The 26,011-nt window shown below is 45.9% G+C and overlaps 2 protein-coding genes and 1 long non-coding RNA gene across 9 annotated transcripts in view; 1 reads left to right on the top strand and 2 right to left on the bottom strand.

Annotated features, from left to right (window-relative positions):
* Positions 1–807: 807 nt before the first annotated feature.
* SFPQ (splicing factor proline and glutamine rich) lies at positions 808–16,310 on the bottom strand. 3 transcript variants are annotated; one of them, XR_010652856.2, is made up of 12 exons: positions 15,579–16,310; positions 14,516–14,704; positions 14,120–14,421; positions 13,909–14,004; positions 12,368–12,564; positions 11,988–12,072; positions 11,587–11,704; positions 11,322–11,370; positions 11,121–11,242; positions 2,139–2,183; positions 1,771–1,846; positions 808–884 (listed from the first exon to the last, which is right to left on the bottom strand). XR_010652856.2 is itself a non-coding variant. In XM_065857020.2 (11 exons), the coding sequence occupies exons 1-10, from the start codon at positions 16,221–16,223 to the stop codon at positions 2,163–2,165; spliced, it is 1,824 nt and encodes a 607-aa protein (XP_065713092.1). In that variant the 5' UTR covers positions 16,224–16,310; the 3' UTR covers positions 808–1,846; positions 2,139–2,162. The 3 variants fall into 3 exon arrangements, 2 of the variants coding, with proteins under 2 accessions (XP_065713092.1, XP_071655168.1); XM_065857020.2 differs by having other exon boundaries at positions 808–1,846; XM_071799067.1 differs by lacking the exons at positions 808–884; positions 1,771–1,846; positions 2,139–2,183 and adding an exon at positions 7,170–8,479.
* Positions 16,311–17,302: 992 nt separating this feature from the next.
* On the bottom strand, positions 17,303–24,821 carry LOC139825611 (uncharacterized). Of its 2 annotated transcripts, none has more exons than XR_011735788.1 (2): positions 20,440–24,821; positions 17,303–18,090 (listed from the first exon to the last, which is right to left on the bottom strand). It is a non-coding gene; the product is annotated as an uncharacterized lncRNA (long non-coding RNA). The 2 variants fall into 2 exon arrangements; XR_011735787.1 differs by having other exon boundaries at positions 24,303–24,821.
* A 48-nt stretch (positions 24,822–24,869) lies between these two features.
* LOC136112487 (zinc finger MYM-type protein 4) overlaps positions 24,870–26,011 on the top strand; it is a 35,059-nt gene continuing 33,917 nt past the window's right edge. For 3 of the 4 annotated variants that reach the window (XM_071799066.1, XM_065857200.2, XM_071799064.1), the window contains exon 1: positions 24,871–25,155. In XM_071799066.1, coding sequence (XP_071655167.1) covers positions 25,114–25,155 — 42 coding nt within the window. In that variant the 5' untranslated portion in view covers positions 24,871–25,113. Of the gene's footprint in view, positions 25,156–26,011 lie in introns of all 4 variants that reach the window. The other variant, XM_071799065.1, reaches the window with a different exon arrangement.

Raw genomic sequence — 26,011 nt, 5'->3', positions numbered from 1 at the left:
AAACGCCTGCAGAGATCAAATTCCCCCAGTGTGAAAAGCAGCTCCTGGTTTCAACAGCAGGGGAGTTTGGCCCCCAGCACAGAGCAGAACCAGGACAGAGGTTTTTGTGAACATTGCACAACTCTTTCATCGCACAATCCCTTCACTTCTGCCCTTCCCAACCTGGGGCCAGTCACCAGAGTACAAACTGCCAGCAGCGCGGTGCCCGGCTGCAAAACCTGTGCCACACAGCGTGATGGGAACGGCCAACACCAACCTGGGGACACAACACAGAAAGCAAACCAGGGTCTGCTTGTGAAGGGAGTTGTAGGTGAAGTTCAGCGCATTGAATGCTGGAAGCATTCAGGCTGGAACAGCTTCACTGAGGAATCAGCATATGCTGCAACAGTGGAAATTAGGACGAGTTGCTGGAAAATAGCAGGATTTGTGGGAAAAAAGGCTGTGTGAGGCTGCAGTAGCTGCAGAGACAAGGACACTGAAACCCGGCCCCGTGCAGTGCAGCTGCTGAGGAACGAAGAAACCTCTCTGCAGCCTTTTCAGAATCTGGACAATGCTGCCAAGGAGCCAAATCAAAGAGTGAAATACCTCAGATTATCCTGTAGCCGGTCTCTTGATTGCAAGTAGAGGAGAACAGCAGCACTGAGCAGCTTTTAAAGCAGCACCAACCACCCCCCCACTGCTGCCGGGGTCCTCTCCCTCCTCCCTAAACCCCCCCAGCAGGAGAACAGCGTTTCTCTAACTCATCCACACACTACGCTGAACAGATAGCTTACTCACTGCATACCCTCTGGAGTAAAACAGAAGCCATTTATAAAAAACAATGTTTTATTTAAAAAATGCCGTGTTCCTTGCTCCTCATCACTGCATTCAGACTCCATCTTCTCCTGCAAGTGCAAGGCACACAGTTAGCCAGAACATTAAAAACGCCAGCAGAAATCACACAAAACACCACAAAAAGGGAACCAGCACATCAGAGCAGGCCACGCACCTTGTCAAATGTTCTCTAGGATTGCCAATTCTCATGTCAGACTTGAGACAAATGAACAGCACTCCCATTTCCATCCGCTTCACAGATCTGAAACGGCTTTTGTGCTTTACTACCCCAGAAACAAGAGCAGCAGTGACACATCACAAGGATTCCACAGGAGTCCACCAACTGAATCTCACCAGGTTCACACCTAAGCTGCTACTTACCCACCACTCGGGAGTTACGGTACTTTGCATGGCCCTCCTCACCCAAGATTTTAAATATCTGAAGTTCCCTCTTGTAGTTCAAAAGTGGCAAATTAGAGGGAAAATTTCATTAATTCCAGTTCTGCAAGTTAGTTTATTTCCCTAAATCACCACCTGCTTGTGCTCTTGTATGTGCTTATTTATCTTGTAGGGTAGAGAGCTCGACATTAATTAAAACATTTCAGAAAAACGATCTTTTTAACAACTTTCAGTTGGATTAACATGTGAGAAGCAGCTGCTCTATTGTTCTCTTTTCTCCTTGCTGACAATCGCCCACCCCGTTCACCGGAGCCCGAATGCAGAAACTGTTATTTCTTGTTTGACCACCTATAGCATTCAGAGGACAGAGTTCATTTGATGCCACAGGGCTGAAAAGCCTCAAACAATGGTTATATCTTGGCTCTATGAAACAAATATTCAGAATTTTATATAAAACTGAGATGAATCAAGGGCAAATGTGAGGCAGGAACTACACAATACACCACAGGACGATGGCTACCGAGCTCTTACAGCAGGACAAGGACACCAACTACTTACTTCTTCACTTGATTATCTTGGTCCCTCCACATATCACTGGGCATCATGCTGGATGTGCTCATGCTCAGCTCCTGAACTGGAAAAATATTCAGAAGTTATACTCTTGGTGATTTTTAACATCTTTTGTATGAACTCTCATCTACAAAGGCATTTTTAACCACTGCTGCCAAGATACCAAGCCCAGATGGAGGAGTCTGGACACTTAACCCCCCCAGCAGGTACTAAGCTCTACCTTGCACAATGAATGTAGTCACTTGCACTCATTTCTCAACATTCACCAATTCAAAGGTTCTCAGGGACTGAACATCAAATGTCCAGAAGCCTTTACTATTCCACCCACTCAGACCAAGACTAGAAGTTGTGCTTACTTCCCATGGATGAGCACTCCGGCTTCATTCAGCTTTCATCTTCACCTAAAGGATAACAACTAAAAGTTATTACAGTAAGACACAGAAAACTCGACCATTTCAAAACTAACTTAAAAAATAAAGTTTTAAGATACATGGACTGATCAGTTATGAGGGGGAATTTACATCTTATTCCAAAATATTAAGTGGAAGAATAAGGGGCAGAAATAGACTAGCCTAACCACTCGTAAAGAGATGAAGGATTATGCAGGTAGTTGACTGAAGAACTGCACCTTGTCTGAGCACAAACCGTAAATCACCAGTCTGAGTACAATGAAGTTTGATTGCAGCCAGAGGTATACTATCCCTTATGTGAAGGCGTTAACAATTTTGTCAGGTTACTTCAGCTATTTTACCCTAGTTTGCCTCCTGCAGTAATGCCCTTTCTTCCCCTTGGTGAGGGAGTGCGGTGTCCCCGACTCCCAGCAGCCCTCGGGTTCGATCGCCCTAGAAGTGCTTCAGCAGGCAAAGGCAGACACTAGAGATTAGCACTGTCAGTCGACTGCTTTGATTCTCAGCAACATTCTTCCCCGCTGAAAACCCACCCTTTGGCTCTACAGCTACGCTGAGGGCAAACTGCACTGGGCAGCAGCTGGGGATGGAGCCGTGCACACCTCTGGTTGGGAGGCAAATCACACCATGGTCACAATGTGATCTGACCAGGCAGGGAGAAGTTCAAGTTTAGTCTCAAACCCACCACCTGGGTTTTATCATGGCCCTATAGTATGCACTCTTTTGTTTTCTATGCCAGAGCAACAAACACTATGCATAAGGGATACTATATCTTTGTGCATCCTTTTAACACTCCAGATTCACTTCTAGCCACACTCCTCCCAACCCTCCCCAGTTAGCTTCTCAGTACTGGTGTTCAGAAGCAACATTGATAGAGATGGGGTATTCACAGACCACTGCGGGATTGCACAGCCAAGTCCTAACGTGTCAATCATTATCTAGCAGCAATGACAGAGGTGGGAGAAGGCCAATCCTCCCTTTTTTTTTATTCTTTCCTTTTCCAGTAAGCAGCTATTTAAGAGCCCCACTAGCTGGTATGGAGAGGAAAAAATCTAAAGCTAATTAGCTGATTTCGAACTTGCGAGTAGTAGTGGAAGAAGCCACGTAATTCCCCACAACAGCATACTTTTTGTGCATCCTTTCCAACATGCTTAGCCTCATTGAACAGAATGGAACCAAACACTGGCCTTCCTGATCATGTCACTGCAGCTGGCAATGATTAACAGAGACATGCAACCCCATTACTGCTCCAGTCCTAAAGCTACTCACAGGCCTCAGTGTTTAGCTCTGGGGAAAACTGCAAGCAAATTAACACTTGGTATGCTTAATGTGACAGTAAAGCCCCCATACACGCTATGCTGTGCTCTTTCCTGACAGCACCAGTACCTGGATCGGAGGGCCTAGCAGGTACGCATATGTATTCTGACACCACACTTCTGAGCTTCTGATAAGCTTTTGAGAAAAAGTTATTTCACACATGGGTACGACCAAGATGAAACACAATGCAAGCACTTCAATGTCATTTCTGGTACCCACTGTTACAGACTGACTTAGAGCAGACATGACTATTTGCTTTTCAGTTAGCTACCACACCAAGTTTCATTACTGCAGTCAGAGCTGGTATGAGACCCATGGTTCAGTCACAAATTGCTTGCTCCAAGAATGTAAAAAACCTGCTAGTTAAAGTACAGAGAACGAGGCAGATGTGCCAATAACCCCTCCATGACATTCCTGCAGGTCAAGTATGCAGAACACGCTGGAAAAACTAGTCAGATCTGAGCACTGGTTTAAGGATTAAGAATTCAGTGTTGCCACATGACAGTACACGTACCGTCATCAGTTTTGCTACTGAATTCTAGTCACAGGTTAGAGGAAGCCATCACAAAAAGCCAAACTGACTTTGTGACAGAGGTGTCACTGCTTGACTAGCTTGAGTTCAGCTACACTCAGTGTGGTGTAACCTAAGACCTGTTGTTACGATCTTAAGGTGCAGCTGCTACTTCCAGCTTTCAGCAGAAGGTAAGCAGAGAGCTGCAGCAAAGGGCAGGGCTGTCCAGCAGGTCCCCTGCTCACCAGCAAGAGTCTTGCCTGGAAGATAACACAAAAGGGTTCAAATGTGACAATAGTATCAGAAATAAGTATGCAAAGCAGAACTTTGCAGAACAAGCGGGAAAACACATCACACCACCTCTGAAAAACTGAACATCAGGCAAGAACTAGATCATGTGCTTAAATAACAGACCTGGAAATTCAGGTTCAAGAGCTAATGCAAAAGAGCTGGAGATCAGCATGTCTGGATGTCTGGAAACATGAGCGTGTTAATCCTGAAACACTACATTCAGCATTTCTAGTAATGAAGAGTTTAGAATTACATCCCCAAGACCGATGAAAAACAAAATTGAGCATTACACTACCAAGATGACTCTACGAGGCAGAAATACAGAATCTCATCGCTGTCAATTAAAGGCAGAGGAATATATTATGCTTGTCAATCAAAGATTAAAATAGAGACAACGGAAATGTCCAATAAGCTCTAGGAAACTACTCACAGGGATATTCATTCAAGTACTCATTCATATAGCCTCAAAAATATTCCTAATCAGTCTCCGAGCTGACTGTATGAGTAAGTTTAGAGTGACTATCCCATAGTGCACACAAGGCTAGAGCAGCGATTACTAACGCATTTCCTACTGAGCCAAGACTCTACAAAGGGATGAGCTGCAGATGGGCCATTTTGTCGCTACAGAAAGTTTAAACAGTCCTTTTCTAGGCACTGACAGCACCTAGTTGACTACTTTAAGAGAGTTTAAGATCACATTCCCTCTTCCCCCCAGAGCTTATCTAAGAATATCTTCATTACATCGGAACTAAGAAAAATCCACACAAGCCGAGTCGTATGTACAAAGGAATCGGGTCTGAAAACACTTATCTAAGAATCACAGTAAGTTGCTTATTGACTCTGAACAAGACAAAGCTTAACCGAAAACCACGCAGCTTCGATGCAAGCTTAACATACAGGTATGACAAGTGCTGCACTGTAATTCCACAGTCAGAAGTGTGATGTCAGAATACCCACAGTATAAGATCACATAGAAAGTCACCAAGTTAGATTATATTGCTTGTTACCTACCTGTAGGCAGTCGGCAATGAGAATCTCGGAGCAAGCAGGAATACTACATCCGGGTCCTAATGTCCATTGCCATTTGTGGTACTACGTTCCTCACAGTTATGAACTGCAGAAATGCTGGCTAAGTGCAGTTATGTAGCAGGCCACTAGTTTTTAAGTGTAAATTGCAGTCTCAAACTCCAGCATAAAAACTTGCTGCCACAGTAAAGGGTTGCCAAGGAGAAGCCAAGAATTTTTCTACCACAAAAATACCACAAAATCTCAAAAGCGGTTTCAGTTTCTCATCAGCTGTATACATGATTAGTGTAATGTGTCTACACCAGATTATTCAGTATTCATTTCTGAGAAAGCATGAAGATACACGTATACCAATACCAGTTTCTGCTTGCTGCAGGTTTGAGAGGTTTAAGTGTCAAAATATGCTCAATTTTGATAAAGCAAGCTAAATTGCAAGAGCCAATGTCCTCCAGTCCAGTATAAAAACGTGTTATGTGATGCAGACCCCATCCAAAAACGGGTCTGACCAACACAGCACTTTTCTAAATGGTTTTTAAGATTCAATAGATAAATCCGATTTTATGAAAGAAGTCCAAAACCTCATAGGAACAGATCAAAGAAACTTTCTCACCTCCCACATATAGCAACTTTTTCAGATTTTCAAGTTGACATGTTTGTCAGCTTTGAAGACAGCACCTTTAGAAGGCCTTGAAAACAAGTTGGCTAGTTAATTGTATGCTTGTTTAATACACGCAAATCGAAGCAGAACTTGTTTTAGAAATTCTGCTTATGCAGCCACAACAAAGCTAGATTTAACTAACTTTCAGATGTTTTGAAAACTGCCAAATCTTTATATTTACTCAGCATGGTTTTGCAGCTCAGTATTTTTAATGCCTAGCAACGGTAGCTTACGTACAAAACAGGGGTACCAAAGACAAGCTCTGTAAGGTACAAGGACATCAGCATCCTTCACTCGGAATTCCAAGTTACAGAACTACAAAAGAACATACTTTAGGATATGCACCAGCATCTCTTTAATAAAGAATGACATGTAATCTGAAAAATAAACTGAAAAAATTAATTTAATGTTTATGTTCAGAATTCCCCATCTCAGACACCTTCACGTTTGCGGGTGTCCCATGAACACCCTCCAGAAACCATATGCATTATTTAGTACTACTTCAATGAAGCAAATTGCATCGGTACTGTTGATTTTTAAGCTAAGTATCCAATACAAGTACTCCCAAATATTTGGTCCGCAGTTTAGGAACTGCCAATTTGGAGTTTCCTGCAGAGCAATTTTTTGCTGTAGCATGTTATCAACCCCCAAACTTTTATGGGAAAATAAGAAGCATTCACCAAACAAGCTGAATCGCTCTTTAGTGAGCTTGACATTCAGTGTTACCTGGTATCAGCATTTCACAATATGCTGTTTTTCCATTCAAGAAGTAACAGCACTTGGAGTACTTCAAGAGGATCATCTGCACTCTAAAATACTGCAATCTGACACTGAAGTTTTAACCAGAGAGAAAATTTAGCGTAGAATTTAGAATTGGCCAATGCTTAGCACAAGGAATGGAAACACCTTTGGAAGATTAAAGTTGCTCACAGAATGCTCAGCTGTTGGGGAATCATGTGAAGGTACAGGCAAACTAGTCTACCTACACTTTGTGCCAAGCAGGCTGATGAATCCTGCCTTAACACCAAGGTATTTTACACTGGGAAGTCACGTTCCCAGCTTAGCTGGTATGATGTAGTAATAAGCAAAGCAACTACCTTATCACGGAGTCCAGAATGCTTTGACATTCTTCTGGGGCTTAATAAAAGGAACAGCAAGCTAACAAATTAATCAAATCTTCTACAAAAGAACCTTAAAGGGAGTTTATTTGCACTGCGTAGTATTAACTATTAAACTCCAGATTCAGATACTACTTTTGATGCATTATCTCCAAACATCAATGATAAAAAAACATCATGCAAGCAAGCTAATTTCTGTATTTTACATACAGGTTTTTACGATTTGCCCACCAGCTACACGATTTAAGAATAGTTCCTGCAGTCTCCATTGTACAAATAAATGTATTCTGAGCTATGCAAATTAGTCCACTCAATTAGCATGAGGACATAAGCAAGTTAACCTTAATCACTCACGTAACACTTCTGGTCTTTTTGCCAAGCAATTTCAGGTAAGTATACAATACGGAGCAAGGCCAGATCCTGTAATCTCAGCTGAAGAGCATGTAAAAATCACATTAACAATCCTTTAGTTAGGAAGTCAGCCAATACAAGTCAATCTAAGAATTTATTTTAAAATAACCATTGCTAGTCTTCTGCTTAAAGTCTTTAAAAGATTCCAAGCAGTAACCGCCAAGGTGGCAAGTGCTACCATCCCACCACCCGGTATCCATAGCTAAAATATGTAATTTGTTACATACTGCACTGCTTGCAGCGTAGCTTCAATTATTGCATCTTACAGCACTTGCAAGATTTCCATTTGCTTCCTTATTGCAGCACAATTAATGCTCAAAAAACCTGCACCTACTGTAAAGTCAGGCTACTATTTGACCCAAACTTTAGCTAGAGGCATTATGGGAAGAGATCTCGCTCTTCAGTTCCACACCCTGGTCGAGATCGACCTCTATTTCAAGACTCTTGCTTTACTGCGGAAGGTGTGGCTTTTAGCCTCGTATGTTTAACCACGAATGGCAAGAAGAGTTACTACATTTAGTTTTCTATTTATTTGAAGCACAGTAAAAAAAAGTCGGTACACTTTGGGAATTCAGTGGCACAAGGTACACTGCCATCAAGTTAGGGACGTTATACATCAAAAAAACAGCTAAATTTGTTTTGAAACACTGCATTACATAATTAAATTGTACTCGCCCAAACAGACCACTTACAAATATTAGGTCAGTAAGTTTTCTAACATCCATAAAAACGTAGCTTTCTTACTAAAATGCAAGAATTAAGAAGTTGGTGTCTAAACAAGACAGACAAAAACAAACTGGAATGAAACTACAGGTCACATCTAAAATCGGGGCTTTTTGTTTGGGCCTTCATATTCTTCTCTCCCTCTACCATATCCTGTTGGTGTTCCAGGCCCCATTCCTCTAGGACCCTGGCCACCCACGGGCCCCGCACCTCCCTGCCCAAAGCGTTCAGGACGCTATTGGAACAGAATTAAACAGTTCATTATAGGTAGTTGATGTCCATGTGTGTTAAGTATATATTTTTAGAAGGTTCCGCAGTCAAGGTTCGTCGATACAATCACCATTGAGCCGATCCACAGGTACCGGGAACATAGAAAGGAAAAAAGGGTAATTTAAAAATTAGTTTATTGTAATACATGCCTTGAGGTATGTTCCCACTTGATGCATTCTCATACATCTGTTACAAAGAACAGATCCTCCCTGCAGTGCTAGAAAAGTAAGCATTAGTGCAGATGTGAATGAACAACTTTTCCAAATGAGCTCTAGCAACTTTCAACCAAGTTAATGCAAACGGCTTGCAAACTTCTCTCACCTTTAGTGCAGTAAAAGCTTAGATTACATCACTGTCATTTCCAAATCAGCCTAGCCAGAGCACAAACCTTCAGTTCACTGAGGTATGAGCTGACATTCATAAAATGTCGTTGTAAACAGAATGCCTACTCACCAGTTAATGGCATGTGCTGCAATAGAGACCATGTGCTTTTCGAGATGGGGTTAACACTACGGTCTGCTGACTAAACTGCAGAGGCCTTAGGCAGTAACCAAACCTGAGTGTGAGCACTACTGGATTGCAAGAAGAAAAAAAAAAAAAAGTGAAAAAAGCTAGCGACCAGTGATTTACCTAACCAACGCAATTGCTCCATGAAAAGACTTGCATTTGTTAAAATCCCACGTACTCCGGAACTGCTGCTGTATAATATGCAAACCGTGTTCAAAGAGCTGCAATTTATTCACTGTTTCAAGTTAGAACTATGCACAAAAGGGTGTTGTGCATCCAGCCAATATCTCCCTTCCCACCCCACCTTCACCACAAGCTCTTGGAAAATTCACAACTTCACAGAGTTGAAAGGTTGCACACCAAGATGTAAAAGCTAAGTTATCCTGCAATAAAGCAGAGACTTCAGGTATTTTTACTAATACCTCTAGTTGCACTTACTTCATTCAGTTACTCTATTGGTAGGTGTGATCAGCATTCAATCTACAGAACTGACAGATTATAAAGTCAAAGATAGCTTTAAGCTTTCATTTCAACCAAGTTTTCCACTACCAAGTACCAGGACAATGGTAGGTTGCTTGTTACGAAAGGTATCTGCAACTGAAAACGCACACTTCCAGTTCTTGGCTTCTGAATGTTAGTCTCAATCCTTCCAAGAAAGGAATTTCAGAAAGATTATCTAGCTTCTCTCTGCCTAATTCATGGCAGCTTAAGCTCATCTCCAATTCTGTTTAAAAGATATCAGACAGTAACTGTGACAGCACTGTGTGGCAGAGATCCCCATCCTAAGAAACTTGAGGCATTTAAACCATCTTACTGTCACACCTTTTGACCACATCATGTTTTCAAGTACTACTCAAGTTCGGCATGCACTTGTACCATGAATTTCAGGAGAAAAACGTACACAGCATTCACCACAGACTGCCTAACTCTTTACGGGAAACTTACGAACTGCTTCAGTATCAGTAGATTATATAGATACATTAAGGCCAACGGCACTGTCTACTGAATCAATGATGCTCTGCAAAGTTCTCATTCCAAAGATATGGTTCCCCAAAAAACAAAGGATACTTGACAAGCTACTATGGTAGCTCACCACATTAAGCCAGAGGCCTAAACCCACCCAAAAATCATTTAGTTCGGCTTGTGCTACAGAGCATACACCCTTTCAGGAGGGTGAAAGCATCATATTGCCACCTAAGCCAGCACAGATTTCCATCCTACCCATTAAGCGTTTATTTAATCTCTATCCGTATTGCTTCAGTGTGGTAACACCAAGCAGGCTCAAAGCCCATTCACACATATGGTGTGCCAAAAATAGTGCAGTTTGGAAACATACCTCAGAACATGAGATATGCTGAGTTTTAACCAACTCTACCTATACGTCATGCCCAACACAGGGAACAAGAACGGGCTGTCATTCCTCTGTGAGAAAGGAGCCACAACATGGCTACAGTCAAGGATCACTGGAACATGCCTAATGCTAAAAAACAGCATTTCTGCTCTTCTATGGCAAACATCAGCATACAGAATAAGTGATATGCTGTTTACCGCTGATTACTTAAGTTAATCTGCTGCTTAAATAGACATGAGCGCAGATTTCTGGATTAACAGCATACCCATACCAACATGCATCGATCCTAACTAGGCTTGGAAGGGCCAAAATAAATGTGGTGTTACACATTGGGAAGTATAATAAAAATCTCTCTTGTCCATAAATCCAGAATGTCAATTTACCAAAAAGCTAATACATTATATATTAATTATAAAATTTGTCAGATTCTCTAGAATTTATGAATCCTTCCAAGCCTAACAGTGATGCAGAAATTCTAAAGTCCAATAAAGTCAGAGTTAATTGCAAATATGCTTAACAGCACATTTGAATTCACTTACAAACACCTTCCGACTGTGTAAGCTACCATAACGGTTAAGAACTAAACTAGTACTACATACTGCCAGACTAGTCTTCATGTTAAGACACCTGACAAGAGAAGTCAGCAGTTAACAGTGCAATGGATACAACCATCTGAACACTGGTAGAGAACTCAATTCCCAGCCACATTTCCCTTCTGCTGAAGTAAAGCCACCACAGGATACGTTACCATGTCACTTCCCATCATAGAACCACTCATGGCTGCTTGGCCAACTCCTGGATTAGCTTCATAACCTATGCCGCCTCCACCTCCGAGAGGTGGAAATTTCTGGGTTGCAGAAGCATAAGGATCTAAGAAAGAGAAATATATCATCATATTCTGACAATTTTTAAGTTAACCACATAAAGTAATTACTTAAAAATTCTTTACCTCCCATGTTCATTGTGGTGGCACCACCCATTCTCATGTCTCTCTCCCTCTGCATAGAAGAAACAATTTTTAGCACGGATAATCAACTATTGAAATCTACCTTTCAGGAGCTAAAGCGCACATACAGCCAACTACTCCCATTTCACCTACACAAACACGTAGTGTTATCTAACCTAAAGGAAGCAAAACGCATCAGTCTCGAAAATACGTCCAAAAAATTTCTGAACAGTGTAACGTGTCCAAAAAACATCATGAATTCACTTACTGGATCCATGTAACCCATTCTACTGTAATTCTCTTCCCTCTGTCTTCTCATTTGTTCTTCCATCTCCCGCTGACGAATCATCATTTCCTCTTCCCGCCTGCGCCGCTCCTCCTCCTGCCTGATCATCCCAAAGCAGATGGTTAAACCCCAGCAGCGCAACACATTCGACTCTAAGCAACATCACTTGTGTGAGCAATTTAAAAGGCACAAATGACTCCACTTAAGCAAAAACATACTCTATGACGCTCAAATGCTTGAGGTGAAACTTACATGCAGCTCATTTTCTCACAGACAAAGTGAAGCAGGAAGGGTGTTTCTTGAAAAATAAAAAACTTACATAGTAAAGTCACTAAGAAATAAAAAAAGTAACATTAAAAAAATCCCATGAAAGCCAAACCAACCTCAGTTGAATTTCCTTGCGTTTCTGCATTTCTTGATTATGGAGTTCTTCCATCCGCCTCAGTTCCTCCTGACGCCTCATAAGGTCTGCAGAAATTAAGCCCGTCAGCAGCTTTTCACATATTCATGTCAGATTTCAACTCAGATTTGAATAGGATCAGACTCATCTGCACTATGGCAGACAGCTTCCTTCTGAGTGCCACTATTCTTAACACTACCCCATTTAAATAAAAACTGAAAAACTACCAGTTGCTCTTTTTTAAGCCTGAAACGCTCAGATTAGCAGTAGGAAGCATGAATTTATTCATGAAATCATTAGACAGCCATACATTTAAGCTTGTATTTAAAGCAAAAAGATGGTATAGAACTCAGAGCCAGTTACCTTGACGCAAGAGGTTTGCCTGATGCTCGTGATAAGCATCTTCCATCTCACTTTCGAGTTTATCTTTGGCATCTTTCATGTTTTTTGCCACTTGCTCTCTCTGCTGTTTTTCCATTTCATCTAAGGATTTCCACCTCTGGGAATATTCAAATTCAAAACTGCCAGGCTGAGCAAAACGGGGAGGAGTCTCTCTTTCCCTGCAGAAAGGAAGGTGTTCATTCAGACCAGGGAAACCTGCGAACTGACAGTCAGTACAAAATTGCAAGCAGAACAGAATCCTTAGGGAACAAAGGAGCCCCGAAAATACTACCTCACAACTCTCATGTCACAAAACTTGCTGTGAAAGAAGGTTGGTAACAGTCCAGCATCTCACAGACCCAGGTTCCAGTATAAGTTGGGGAATGACCTATTACAGACCAGCGTAGGGTAAAGGGACCTGGGGGTCCTGGGGACAGCAGGGTGACCATGAGCCAGCACTGGGCCCTTGTGGCCAGGAAGGCCAATGGTACCTGGGGTGGGTTAGAAGGGGGTGGTCAGTAGGTCAGAGAGGTTCTCCTGCCCCTCTGCTCTGCCCTGGGGAGACCACACCTGGAATATTGTGTCCAGTTGTGGCCCCTCAGTTCCAGAAGGACAGGGAACTGCTACATAGAGTCCAGCGCAGGGCAACAAAGATGTTGAAGGGAGTGGAGCATCTCCCGCGTGAGGAAAGGCTGAGGGAGCTGGGGCTCTGGAGCTGGAGAAGAGGAGACTGAGGGGTGCCCTCATTCATGTTTACAGATATCTAAAAGGGTGAGTGTCAGGAGGATGGAGCCAGGCTCTTCTCAGTGACAACCAATGATAGGACAAGGGATAATGGGTGCAAACTGGAACACAAGAGGTTCCACTTAAATACGAGAAAAAACTTCTCCTCAGTAAGGGTGACAGAACACTGGCCCAGGCTGCCCAGGGAGGTTGTGGAGTCTCCTTCTCTGCAGACATTCAAACCCGCCTGGACACCTTCCTGTGGAACCTCAGCTGGGTGTTCCTGCTCCATGGGGGGATTGCACTAGATGAGCTTTCAAGGTCCCTTCCAGTCCCTAACATTCTGTGATTCATGGGCAATTAGTTTTTATTAATTACAAAATGAGTTAAAATTCTACTTATGTTTATGATATGAAATGAGAAATTAAGTTTGCAAATTCCTTATGAGATCATCAATGTGATAAGTACAGTTCTCAACAACAGGATGAACAAACAGTTGAAGAATGATTTTCAAGAGTTTCTACACATACCAAAACACATCTGTTACTGGGCTGCCATTTAGACTTGACTGTTTGGGACTCAATACAGCACATTGCTTGTGTAGTACTTAGTGAATATACTGAACAAATCAGTACGTTATATTATCCAGAAACAAATTACTACCAAAAACCCCCCAAAATGAAAGTACTACTCAAAATTAAAAGCCTGTTTCTGAAAAATTACTCCATCTCCTTCAGAGTCTGGGACAATACTACATATCATCTATATACTCTTTATACCAAAAAAAAAACAGTGCCTACTTTTGATACATTGGATTCTTCTGAGCAAGTTTTTCTGGAAGACCATCTTCATCATCCAGTTGCTCCAATGGTTCCACAATAACTGGCCTAGGAGTGCTGAACAAGAAAAATACCCATTTTACTTTTCCATGATAGCCTCTATTCTGAAAAACTAGAAGCTGACAATTTTATTCAGCTTAAAACTAAAAATCCTGAGCAGCGAAATACTTACGTTGTCAACAAAAACACTCCTTCAGTACACCGTTCAAATGCTTTTCTTGCAGCTGGCTTCGATGCAAATTCAACAATGCCTTTCCCTGTTGATCTACCTCGATCATCTACAATCACAACAGCTCTTTCCACTGGACCGAACTGGGAAAAAGCTTCCTCCAGCAACTCGTTGGACACATAGGGCGAAAGGTTCCGCACTGACAGCGCAGCAGCGTGTGTGGCAAAGCGAACACGGAGCTGTCGACCCCTCATGGGGGTATCATCCAGTTCTGCCTTTGCAATTTCTGCAAGAGCTCTAGATTCCTGAGGAAAGTTTAAGATCCAGTTTTAGAAAACTAAGTTGTAAATTACTGTTTTGTGAGAATTAAAGGGATGGACGTACAGAATGGAAGCCTACCAATTTAATGAATCCAAAGCCTTTGCCCTTGTTGATAAAAACCTCTCCTGGCTCCCCATATTTGGCGAACAGTCTTTTAAAGTCCTCATCTGTTATATCAGCAGGCAAATTCCCAACAAACAAGCGGCAACGCTGTGTGTAAGTCTTCTCCCCGGGCCGCCTCAGAAGAGAGAGATTCGCTTTAAATCCCTACAAAGAAGCAGAGCAGTCCAGGCCATCACTGCGCGCAGCTGCACAGCCGAGCTGCGGCCTCCACCCGCCGGGAAGCCCCGAGGAACCTCCAGAGCTCCACACGCAAGCACAAACCTCGAGCTGCAGCCCAGGGAACCCACAGTTCGGCCCCGACTGCTGCCCCCGCCCGGGCCCCACGTCCTCCCGCGCTCCCTGGGGTGGATTAGAAGGGGGTGATCAGTAGGTCAGAGAGGTTCTCCTGCCCCTCTGCTCTGCCCTGGGGAGACCACACCTGGAATATTGTGTCCAGTTGTGGCCCCTCAGCTCCAGAAGGACAGGGAACTGCTGCAGAGAGTCCAGCGCAGGGCAACAATGATGCTGAAGGGAGGGGAGCATCTCCCGTGTGAGGAAAGGCTGAGGGAGCTGGGGCTCTGGAGCTGGAGAAGAGGAGACTGAGGGGTGACCTCATTCATGTTTACAGATATCTAAAGGGTGAGTGTCAGGAGGATGGAGCCAGGCTCTTCTCAGTGACAACCAGTGACAGGACAAGGGGCAATGGGTTCAAACTGGAACACAAAAGGTTCCACTTAAATATGAGAAGAAACTTCTTCATGGTGAGGGTGGCAAAGCCTGGCCCAGGCTGCCTAGGGAGGTTGTGGAGTCTCCTTCTCTGCAGACATTCAAACCCGCCTGGACACCTTCCTGTGGAACCTCAGCTGGGTGTTCCTGCTCCATGGGGGGATTGCACTGGATGAGCTTTCCAGGTCCCTCCAACCTCTCACACTCTGTGATCCTCCCCTCAAGATGGCGCCGAGGGCGCGCGGAGCCGCGCGCGCGGCCGCAACCGCCGCCATCTTGTGTGTTGGGGAGCGGGGGGAACGCCGTGACTCACCTCGTCCGAGAGCTTCTCGCCACCCGCCGAGCCCTGTTGCGAGGAGAGGCTCTGCTGACCCTGGTGCTGCTGCCCGCGGCCCCGCGGCTCTCCGCCCGGCCCGCCGCGGTGCCCCGGCCCGCCCTTGTGCGGCCCTCCGGGCCCCTGCTGGGGCCCACCCGGTCCCTTGGGCCCGCCGCTGGGCGACTGTCCTTGTCCTTTCTTAGGGCCGCCGGCCGGGGTGGGGCTGGGGCTCGGTTTGGGCTGCGGCTGCCCACCCGGACCGGAGGGAGTCGAGGAAGGCGTCGACACCGGGGCCTGCTGCTGCTGCGGCGGCTGCCCCGCGGGCAACGCGGAGGACGGAGGCGCTCCAGGGCCCGCCTGGCTGCCGGCGGCCCCCGCCGTGGTGGAGGCGGCTGAAGAGGATGAGGAAGGCGGAGCAGATGTCGACACGGGCGGCTTCGGAGGCTCGGGCTTCGGGCCTCCGCCCGGCGGGCCACCCGGGCCCTGCGGGCCGCCTCCCATGGGGCCGCGGTTCTGGCCCATGCCCATGCCGGGCGGCGGAGAGCGAAAATCGTGGTTGGGGCCGCCGCGGCCACCGCCACCGCCGCGCCGGTGGAAGCCGCCTCCGCCGCCGCCACGACTACGGAACCGATCCCGCGACATGGTGATGGCAGAGGGAGAAGAAGAGATGCTCCGGCCGCGGCGGCTGCTGCTGCTCACAGCCCGCTGCTCAAAATGGCGGCGAGCTGGACGGCCTCGCCGCCGCCTTTGTCCGCCCCTAATTAGTTTCCCCGCCCCCCGTAACCACCCCTCCTCCCCGCCAGCCAACCACCGGCCTCAGCGCCTATTACCGATGGGCGGAGCCACCAATAGCATGTTCCTATTCCGCCAACTCTTTGATCTCATTGGCAAGGAATCTGCCCTCTGCTGATTGGCTCATTTGACCGCCGACGTAGCACAGGAATGATCCGTTAACCTCCAGTGTGCTGATTGGGCAGTTTGATCTGTGGGAGGTGAAGTCATGTGGGACGTTTGGTTTGTGATTGGCTGCCTGGGGAGTCACTCAGACGGGAGCCCGCCAGGCGAGCTGGGGCAGCCACGCGTTGCGCGGTCTCAGGTACCGGTCCAGGCCAGGCAGGTTCCGACGGGAACAGAGAGGGAGCGGAGCTGCGGGGCCTTACGGCAACCCCGGCTTCAGCTAGAAAAATCTCGAATATATTTTCAAGTAAATATAGTTGGCTACTTCAACGCGGTCGGCAGCCTTCGCTTTTACTTTGAAAGCAAAGTAGATATAAAAAATGTCTTCATTCAAGGGTGGTAGAGCACACCCAGCTCCAAGGCGGGAGGTCATTTTCACTCCATTTTGTTTCAAAAGACAGGGAGGGAAACACCAAAAATGAACCCAGGGTGTACAAACTGCCCCAAGATGGGGCACGGCTCTGCGCTGCCTGCTTTGCTGGGAAGGAAGTGGATGTCGAAAGCGCAAAATAATGCAGAAAAATAAGGCAGCTGTAAAAACTCATAGCGGTTCTGGTCGCTATATTCCATGTTTTAACACATAAAACAGCCCAAAAGTACTTTAATGTCACTGGTTTCAGTGGTGTTGCGCTGCAGACCTGCTCACCAAAGAATGTGATGTGTGTTTACTTCATGAGAGTTTCAATCCATCCAATCCCAAACTCCCATTGACGTTTCACATTCAATTTCAGGTCTGAAGAACCAACCACCAAGTGAAACCCACATGAAATCCACAGGTTTGCTTTATTTACACAGAAACTGCAACTGTTGCATTGTTGTGACAAAACATCAATCAATATCATCAATATTTGTGAAGCCCTGGGCAGTCAAAGGCTAACTTCATTCTTAATGAAATGAATTGCCTTGTGGCTTTACATGTTTCAAATATTAAAATACTACTACTAATAGTAACAATAATAATATGTTATAGATGGATCTTTTCACCAAACTGGTGTCACGCTGGCTGCGGGACCTAGACCGCTTCCAAGCGCAGCAGAAGGGAAGCTCCAAGCTCTGTTTTAAAATGGATTCTCTCCGAGATGTCAGCCCCTCTCTGCCAGCAGTAAATGTTTCCACCACGAGGTGTCTCAGAGGTTAAAGCGCTGGTAACAGAAACATGGGACCCGCTCTTGTCGCTCACAAACTGGCCCTGCCTTGCTCTCACCCCTGCTCAGGAAGCAACAAAAAATACTGAGTGTAAAGGGCTGCTTTCGCCTTTGTTGTGTCTCAAAATAATAGTATCTACTTAAAATATAACACCGGTGTTACAACTTCTGAAGATTTTTCATGTTGTACAACTGATTTACTAAAGTGATTTGAGCCACGGGAAGAGCGGCCTGTGGCTGAAGAGAAAAAGACCTGTAGCGGGCTTTAGAGTATTCGAAAGAGGGAATCAGGTCTTGAGGTGTCTGAAGTTATTGCGTCTCAGCTGCCATCGAGCGCAGGTTAATCATCAGGTAAGAAACCATCTCAGCAGGTGGTTGATTTAGGTAATTTTTCCCTAAACCATTTCCTATAAACATAAACAAAAGACTGACAAGAAGAAATTTGCGTTATCTCTACATTATTAATAGCAGATTGCAGGAGGAAAGAGCGGCATGTGTCCAACTTGCTAATTAGGAATAATTACCTCATGAGGTTCTGTAAGTGTCCCATGTACAAACAGTACAATTGCATGAATCACAGTAACGTACCACCGCTAAAGAAGCAATTAAATGTTGTGAGGAGATGCTGTGCCTGTGTTCCCTCAATGTAGAGGGAAACAGTTTAATGGCTGTTTGCACAAATTCAAGTATGTCACACAACGAGAGATGCCTGGGAATTATAAAAATCAGGAAGCAAAGGAGTGGAGAAGGAGATGGGAGCAGGGAGGCACCCCAAGTGTGCAGCCTGGTGTCCTTACCCCACTGCAGGTCCTGCTGGTCCAGGATCAACCTGTCTGCCGCAGCAGGGGTTTCTGCAGAACAGTTTCATTGTTCTAGGGCTCAACACAGTTTAATGAATAACAGCGTTACCTTTTATAGAATAAAGGAGAAAGTAAAATGCCCACGGCAAAATTTGGTGCCTAAAGCTGAGGCAGGATGAAAGCAGCGGGGAACAGCAGCTGTTCTGCTGCACAGCAGAGCTCGCAGCAACTTTCTGTGGCACTGGATGATGAGAATTCTCCCTCCTGCACAGTTTTCACTCCCTCCTTGAGCACGGGTTAAATCTGCTCTCCAAGAGGTTTTTCCTGTATACCACAAATACACCTGCAGGCCATTTTTCAACCCAGATGAGTGAAAGAGATGCAGGGCCCGATACGAGACCAGAGTGACAGTCAAGCACATTCAGAGACTGAAATAAGATTGTCTTTGCACAGTCACACCACTGATTTCAGTGGATATAATCTTGATTCCTAGTGGAACAAAATAGATCCGAATCAGGCTCAAGAGTCTACAAAAACGATAACAGAGCGTCAAAAGTACTGCCAGAAACTGACTTGTGGATGGCGTACTGATAATTTTGAAGGCTACAGAGCAAAAGAGGAGTCGCTGCTGCAGAGCAGCATCAGCTGTTCCTAATGCTGACTTAGGGGTAGAAGTCTGGGTGCCACATTCGCACATGTTGGTCACTATCTGTTTAAATATTTCACAATATATGCAATTAAGCTCCTCCATCACTGTTGACTCTGTCATTTTCAGAAATTCAGTGGACTTATCTGTGTTCTGGGCTTATTTTTGCATTTCGGCAGGGTTGTACAGAGACAATGAATGAACACAATTTCCTTTGTATCTATAACCAGATTCACTTGGGGATCTGAGAGCTGCCATATTTGGTGTGCAAAAACTGGCATGTTTGGCAACCAAGGCTCTACTACTTAGACTTAAAAAGAAGATGCAGAATAGATTTATAATTATTGTAATTAGAATAAAAGCATGATTGCACTGAACTTAAATCCTGGTCCAAGTTTCATATACACCCACAAATCTGTTCAAATAGAAATTAACTTCATTAATACTGGATCATTCCCATTTCAAAAAGCCACTATTAATTATTACTGATGCTTCTATTTCTTCCTAGCTGTTTACATCTTTCCACACTCCAGTTCATGGAGTGCTTTGGATAATGCAGCATGTGCAAATCAAAGCCCTTGCAGATGTGTGACTGCTCCGCTCTGGTCCTGCCTGCACGCAGCCAGACCTGCTCCTGGATGTTCTTATCAAGCGAAATACAGAGGGGCATTTGTTTGCATGAGCAGAGCTAGAATATTCTCTTTAGAGTTCAGCTTCCTCCTTTCATCCCACCCACCATCAGACACTTCCTGACATTTCTCCTGCAGGCAGAGCAAGGCAACTGCTTTTCTTCCTTTTTTTTTCCCCCTTTTGCAACGGCTGCTCCTTCAGTAACGTGTGGGTGGTGGGGGAAGGGGATGTTATCTCAACAGCAAACACAGCCCAGCAACTCTGGGTCGTGAGGGGGAGTTTCAGGATGAAAATAGGCCTCTGCCAGCCCTCCTGCGTTTGTGTATCTATGACTAAGCATGCTGAATGCGTCGCTTTTTAAAACTTGGCTTCTCTCTTTCCTTGATCTTTGTTGTTTCCAAGCCTCCTGCTCCCTTTTGTCCTCACAGGCCCCTGACATAACCAGTGCCCGGGGGGAAAAGCAAATCCTGCCGGGCCAGCCAGCCCCATGTGCTGGCAGGACAAAGACAGAGCAGCTCCCGAGCTGGGACACAAACCCCCCTCATTGCTGGCCCTGGGACGGCCTGTCCCCTCCATCTGCTCAGGCACCGAGAGAAGACTCCACTAGCAATTGTTTTTCCACCAAAATATTTGCTGGTTCTGCTTATGTTATTGGAATTGTCCACAGTACAGGGTCTCACCTAAAACTAAGAGGTTTCTGGAGTTGTCTCCATCGGTGGGACAGAAACGGCTGCTGGTGCTCACCTCCTGCAGAGCCGATCCTGCTGCTCCGCTGGGCAGATTCCTCAAGGGACCAGCAGAAGAGTAGGAAATCCAGCTGCCAGGCTCCAGATCATCTCGCCTAAACCTCACTCAACCTCATTCCCCAACAGAGCCTCCCCTGAGCTTTAAACACGATCTTCTCTGTGCACCCAGGCCAGATGTGTTGAGGTCTGGGAATTTGGGAGGCTGTAGCTCCCGCTTTGTCTGCAGTGCCCAATCCATCTCTCCACACTTGACGTAGAATTGGGCTCTCATCACATCCAGTCTCAGTCCTCCACAATGACAGGGACAAAGCAAAGAACCACATTTCAGCTCCAAGCCTTCCTTTCCTTCATCTCTCACGCTCCTTTAATTCTCCAAGTTCTGTTTCCTCCGTTTTCTCATCACTCTGTCCCTACTCTCAGTCCATCCTATCCCAAAAGCACACAGCGCTGCGCTGGTTCCATTCCTGGCATCACATGCCAAGGGAACTGGCACACTGCTCTTCACAAGTCCCATGCCTGTGTCTGGACTAGACGCTCGTCCTCCTGTTACAGTGTCCACTGGAGGCCAAACGCTGTCCTGGCAAAAGGTGGAATTTGCAGAGGGATTGAGCACAACCTGAAAGAATCTGTTGATTTTGGTGAGGCAAATAGCACAGTTAGGAGCACAAAGCGTGTTTGTAGAAGAGTGACTTGCCAGTGTTGCTGCGCTGGTCCCATCTACGCTGGTTCGACCTTTCCTAATGCCGTATCTTTGGAAGAGATAACACTTTGCTAACTCTAAACTCCCATATTTTCAGGCAGTGCATCCTACATTGTTCTTCCGAGTCTCTCCTTGGGCCCTCGATGTGGGTATGACACGCCACAGCCACGTTTCTCAGCCTATCTTACAAAGCCTGTCCTATTTGGATGCTCACTGAGCTCACTGGAAAGGAAACATTTTTTGTTGTTATTAATTTGCGCTTGGCCCGAAACACGCAGCAGTACTGCAAGAATGTGCAACTGCAATTCTCTGCAGAGAACCTGCGCAAGAACAGAGGAAGAGGCGCCCGGGTCTCAGCGTGCACGGCTGGCGGGTTTTCTGGGTGAGCTATATTCAGCTGTGCGTGCCCATGGGCATGTGGAAAGATCATTCATCCAGTTCATTGAACTGCAGCCTGCATGCGAAAGGAGTTTCATGGCTTCTTTTTCAAATGTCACTGTTTTAAAGACGAACAGCGTCACGCAGAACTGTGCAGCAGATTATAATATGGGCACTCCAGGGGTAAATTAAAAAGCAATTCAAAAACAAAACCATGGAACAATCTTATCTTTTCCCTGCCTTATCTAGGCATTTATCTAGGTCTGTTCTGCACTAGTTATCACCACATTATCTACATATTATACAGTGTCTTTTTTAGCCACATTAGTACATACATAGTTCATTTAGAGACAAAAGTAAGTCAGGTCTGAACAAGCTGGAAAACATCCCTCACTAGTTCAAATGCCCTATTCAGAACACACTGGGGCTGATCTGGTTTTAAATGGGGCTGCTCACTGTCACCATGTCACCTTGCCACAGCAGCAGCTCAAGCAAACCTTCATTCAGACACACAATTCAACAGCGTATGGTTGTACTATGATCTATTTTAATGACCTGGGTAACTCTAGACCAGTCAGGCTCACCTTCATCCCTGGGAAACTGATGGAACGACTTCTCCTTGGTGCCATCTCAAGGCAGATCAGGGATAAGAGGGTCATTAGGGGCAGTCAACATGGCTTCACCAAGAGGAAGTTGTGCTTGACCAACCTCATTGACTTTTCTGAGGACATAACAAGATGGATGGATGATGGCAGAGCGGTGGACGTGATCTACCTTGACTTGAGTAAGGCATTTGACCCAGTCTCCCACAGCATCCTCACAGCTGAACTGAGGGAGTGTGGTCTGGATGACCGGGTAGTGAGGTGGACTGCAAACTGGCTGAAGTGAAGAAGAGGGTAGTGCACTAGAATGTCTCAGAAACCAGAGGTTGAAAACAAAAAGTGAGTTTGTTACCCTTAAGATCTTAATTTATAAACCAACATCATCTTCTAAGGTCTTCCTCCTGACTTCTGAATACTTGGATTTCTCAACATTGTCACTAATTGTGCAGCTGGTATAGAAAGATTTCTATTCTAAGAAGCCTATTGCTTCTTTTTTCTCTATTTTCTGCCTTCCTAGAAAATTCCATTCAGAAATACGTGGATTTTCAGTGTTCGGATGATCTGCACATGTACAGCACATCTGTGCCACTATACACATCTGGGTAGTTACACACATCTGGACAGTTATACACATCTGGACAGTTACACTCGTGCTTTGGGGAAGCTGTGTGCACAGCGCCCATTTCCACACAACATCCACACATCCTGCTGGCTGTGCCAGGCATGTGTGGACGTCTCCGAGGGAACCTTGACATATGGCAGCCCTATATATAGACCATGTCAGAATTTCTAGCTATCAAAAAAACAATACCAATATAACGTAATATTAAAATCTTTTACTGTCACTATATTTTGTGCCATTCTTTTAATCTGTAGCTATCTCACAATTAAAGTTCTTTTTGAATAATTAAATTTCACCTCAAGCTTACAGTTTACATATAACATCTTTTGTCATTAAAAAATCCTAGATTATTATAAGAAATCTCACAGAATCACTCATCAATTAGAATTATGTTATACTTCAGGATGAGGACTCTTGTATAAGTGAAAAGCACTATTCATAGCTTATTAAATTATTACATTAATTATTTCATTGTCATTGGAATGCAATCATTTCTAAAGCGATATTTGACAGGACTTCCTAAATGAATCCCGACGTTATGTATCTGACATTTTGGGCCCGATGAAGGACAGTGTTTACATAAGGTTCACTTCATTCACCACTGAAATGCAGCTGCTGCTTAATACCAGCTTTGAATGGTGCAAATCAGATAAAGCTAGGAAGCGGAGATTTCTCTTTAAGACAAAGTTTTAATTAGCAGTTGGATCATTTAAGTAGCAAGGAGAAGGGAACACATTGTTCTTATCAAATGCTTGTGGGTGCGGGTAATGTTTGACATGGTTCACCATAAAAAAAGGCAACAATCTGTATCTTGTGCATAGTTTCAAAGTTTTTTCTTAATAGGCCTATGTCCTGCTAACATTTTGCATGCTTAAATTATCAGAAAGCATGACAATGACAGGCAACATTACAAAGCTTCAAATATTTAGGTTTTAACCTTGAAAGGTTACAGTGATTTTTGCAATATAAATGGGACCTCTCAGGTATTTCAGGCTAAACATACATGCAAATCTTCATGGGCTTAAGTCCTCAGAGCCTGTAAAACAACCATTATAAGAACTTCTGATCAACAACAGATGAGGAAAAATGTGGTCAAATTTAAACCATTCATTTCAACATTAAAAACATGGCTGTTTCACAGTTGTACCAACAAATGTTAAATTAACTAAAAAAATTACATAATGGTTCATTCATGAGTGATACAGCAGAGGCACAACAAACAAAAAACAGATTGGTCTGTATACTCTGGCTGATTCCAATAAAGGGAACAAACCAAATGTTCTGCAAATACTCCATACTCCAAAACCACTGGGCAGCAGATTTAGCACAGGAAGGAAGCGCTTCTAGATTCCATGGCAGCACAAAATTAAAAGTGAATAGACTTGGGCTGAAATGTATGTTAAAACCTTTCATTGCTTTGGTTTGGAACGCAATGACTTTGTTCAATTATGGTTTGGGCTGCGTTAAGCATCCTGTCGAATAAACACATACATACCCTCTCCAACAAGAAGGCCGCGGGTCCAGCGTGTCAACTTCTGGAGCGTTCCTGGATGGAAGTTACGACAACCCTGGTTTGCCTCGTGCCGCTGGAGTGATCTGCAGGGCGCTGGGCACGAGGCCGTGTGTCCCGGGGTGGCAGGAAGCACCAGCATTGCGCCATGGAGGTGCCATGGCCTGGCAGTGCTGAGGTGGGAGCGCCATGTCCTGGCCTGACACACCAGAGAACCTCGGCCTGGCGCAGTGCAGGGCCTGGCGCAGCCAGCCCGGTGTCACCGCCGCCTGCCACCGCCACAGACCAGGATGGCGGCCATGCCATGAGGTTACAAGACCTGTGGACACCATGGGGCCAGTTGAGGCTCGCCCAGGACCTCACATATCCCAGTATGAGCCTCGCACCTCCCGCCCCGAGCTCGCTTGGGGGTGCCCAGCTGATTCCCGACCCCCCGGCTTGGGGGCGCCACCCAGCCTGGCCCTGAGGAGGCCGCACTGCGCCTGCGCGGGTGGGTGCGGGAGGCGGGGCCGCTCGGGCGTGCGCAGGCGCGCGGCGCATGCGCGCTGGAGCCCCGCGCTGGGCTTGTCGTTGCAGCTTTAAGAGGGCTCGCGGCCTGGCGAGTCCGACCCCCCCGCCGCCCTGAGGGAACCGCCGGGCCCCCGCGCCTGCCCCCTCCTGTCGCCGCACGGCGCGGGGCCGGCCCCGGCACCCCGCGGAGCCTCCCCCCGGCGCCCCCCGAAGGGAAGGGAAGGCTGAGAGGGAGTGACCCCCGGCCCCTCGCCCCGGGCTGGGACAGCTGAGGGGGGGGCGCAACATGGCGGAGGCCAAGGAGGAGGGGCCCGGCCCCCGCGGCAGGGTGAGTGGGGGGCACGAGGGGAGGTCAGAGGGGAGGGGTCAGGGGGCGGGAGCAGCGCGGGAGGGGCCGGGGCGGCCGCGCATCGCCGGAATCCAGCGTGCGAGGCCCCGCCGGTGCCGCCGCTGTCCAGGGCCCTGACGGCCGGGCCCGCCGGGCCGGGGGCTCCGCAGCCTCCCCAGGCATAGCACAGCGGCCGGACCCGGCGTACGGGGCCCCTCCGGCCCGGTGGCCCTGCTGGCTGCAGGCCCTGAGCAGCGCTGTCCCTGCTGCTGCCCAAGGTGTCTTTAGTTTTCTCTTAGTTCTCCTTAAGGAGCATGTCCAGACATCATTTGGCATCACTTAAATAATAAACTTACAGCTAACTAGGATCCATCATCACCATCTGTCTCCTTGTTTAAAATACAGTGTTACTGTTGCTCTTTTTAAATGTATTTCAATTGTCCATGTCAAGCCATAGTGAGTTGCCAAGATGGCAGTTTCAGCCAGTTCTTAGGTGCTCAGGCTGCAGCCATTGTGTGAGCACCATCGGCCATGCTAATCCTGAGACGTGGTTCTTCGTTGTCATGGCTTGGTCTAAGCACGCTGGACAAACTCCTCTGCTTGAAGAAATACTTCATCTTTTAAACAAATGGAGGGTTCTTTGTGCCCACACCTCGTAGCCCTTGAAGCGACTGAGGGAGAAAAACTTTATAAGTGGTGCTCAAAATAATCTTTCAACAAGTCAAGCCCTCCTCCCTGCATGCAAGTTGATTGAAACCTTTCTGTTGGAAGTGAGGTGAAGTCGCATTTGTAGTTGGGTGAAAGAGTCCACAGTCCATGACAAGACACTGAGCTGTCCAGTTCCCTTTTCCCAAAG

The sequence above is a fragment of the Patagioenas fasciata genome, chromosome 25 (assembly GCF_037038585.1).
Source record: "Patagioenas fasciata isolate bPatFas1 chromosome 25, bPatFas1.hap1, whole genome shotgun sequence".
In the NCBI taxonomy this organism is placed as follows: domain Eukaryota; kingdom Metazoa; phylum Chordata; class Aves; order Columbiformes; family Columbidae; genus Patagioenas; species Patagioenas fasciata.
The sequence above is the reverse complement of the archived record's forward strand: the minus strand, read 5'-3'. Positions and strand labels throughout refer to the sequence as shown.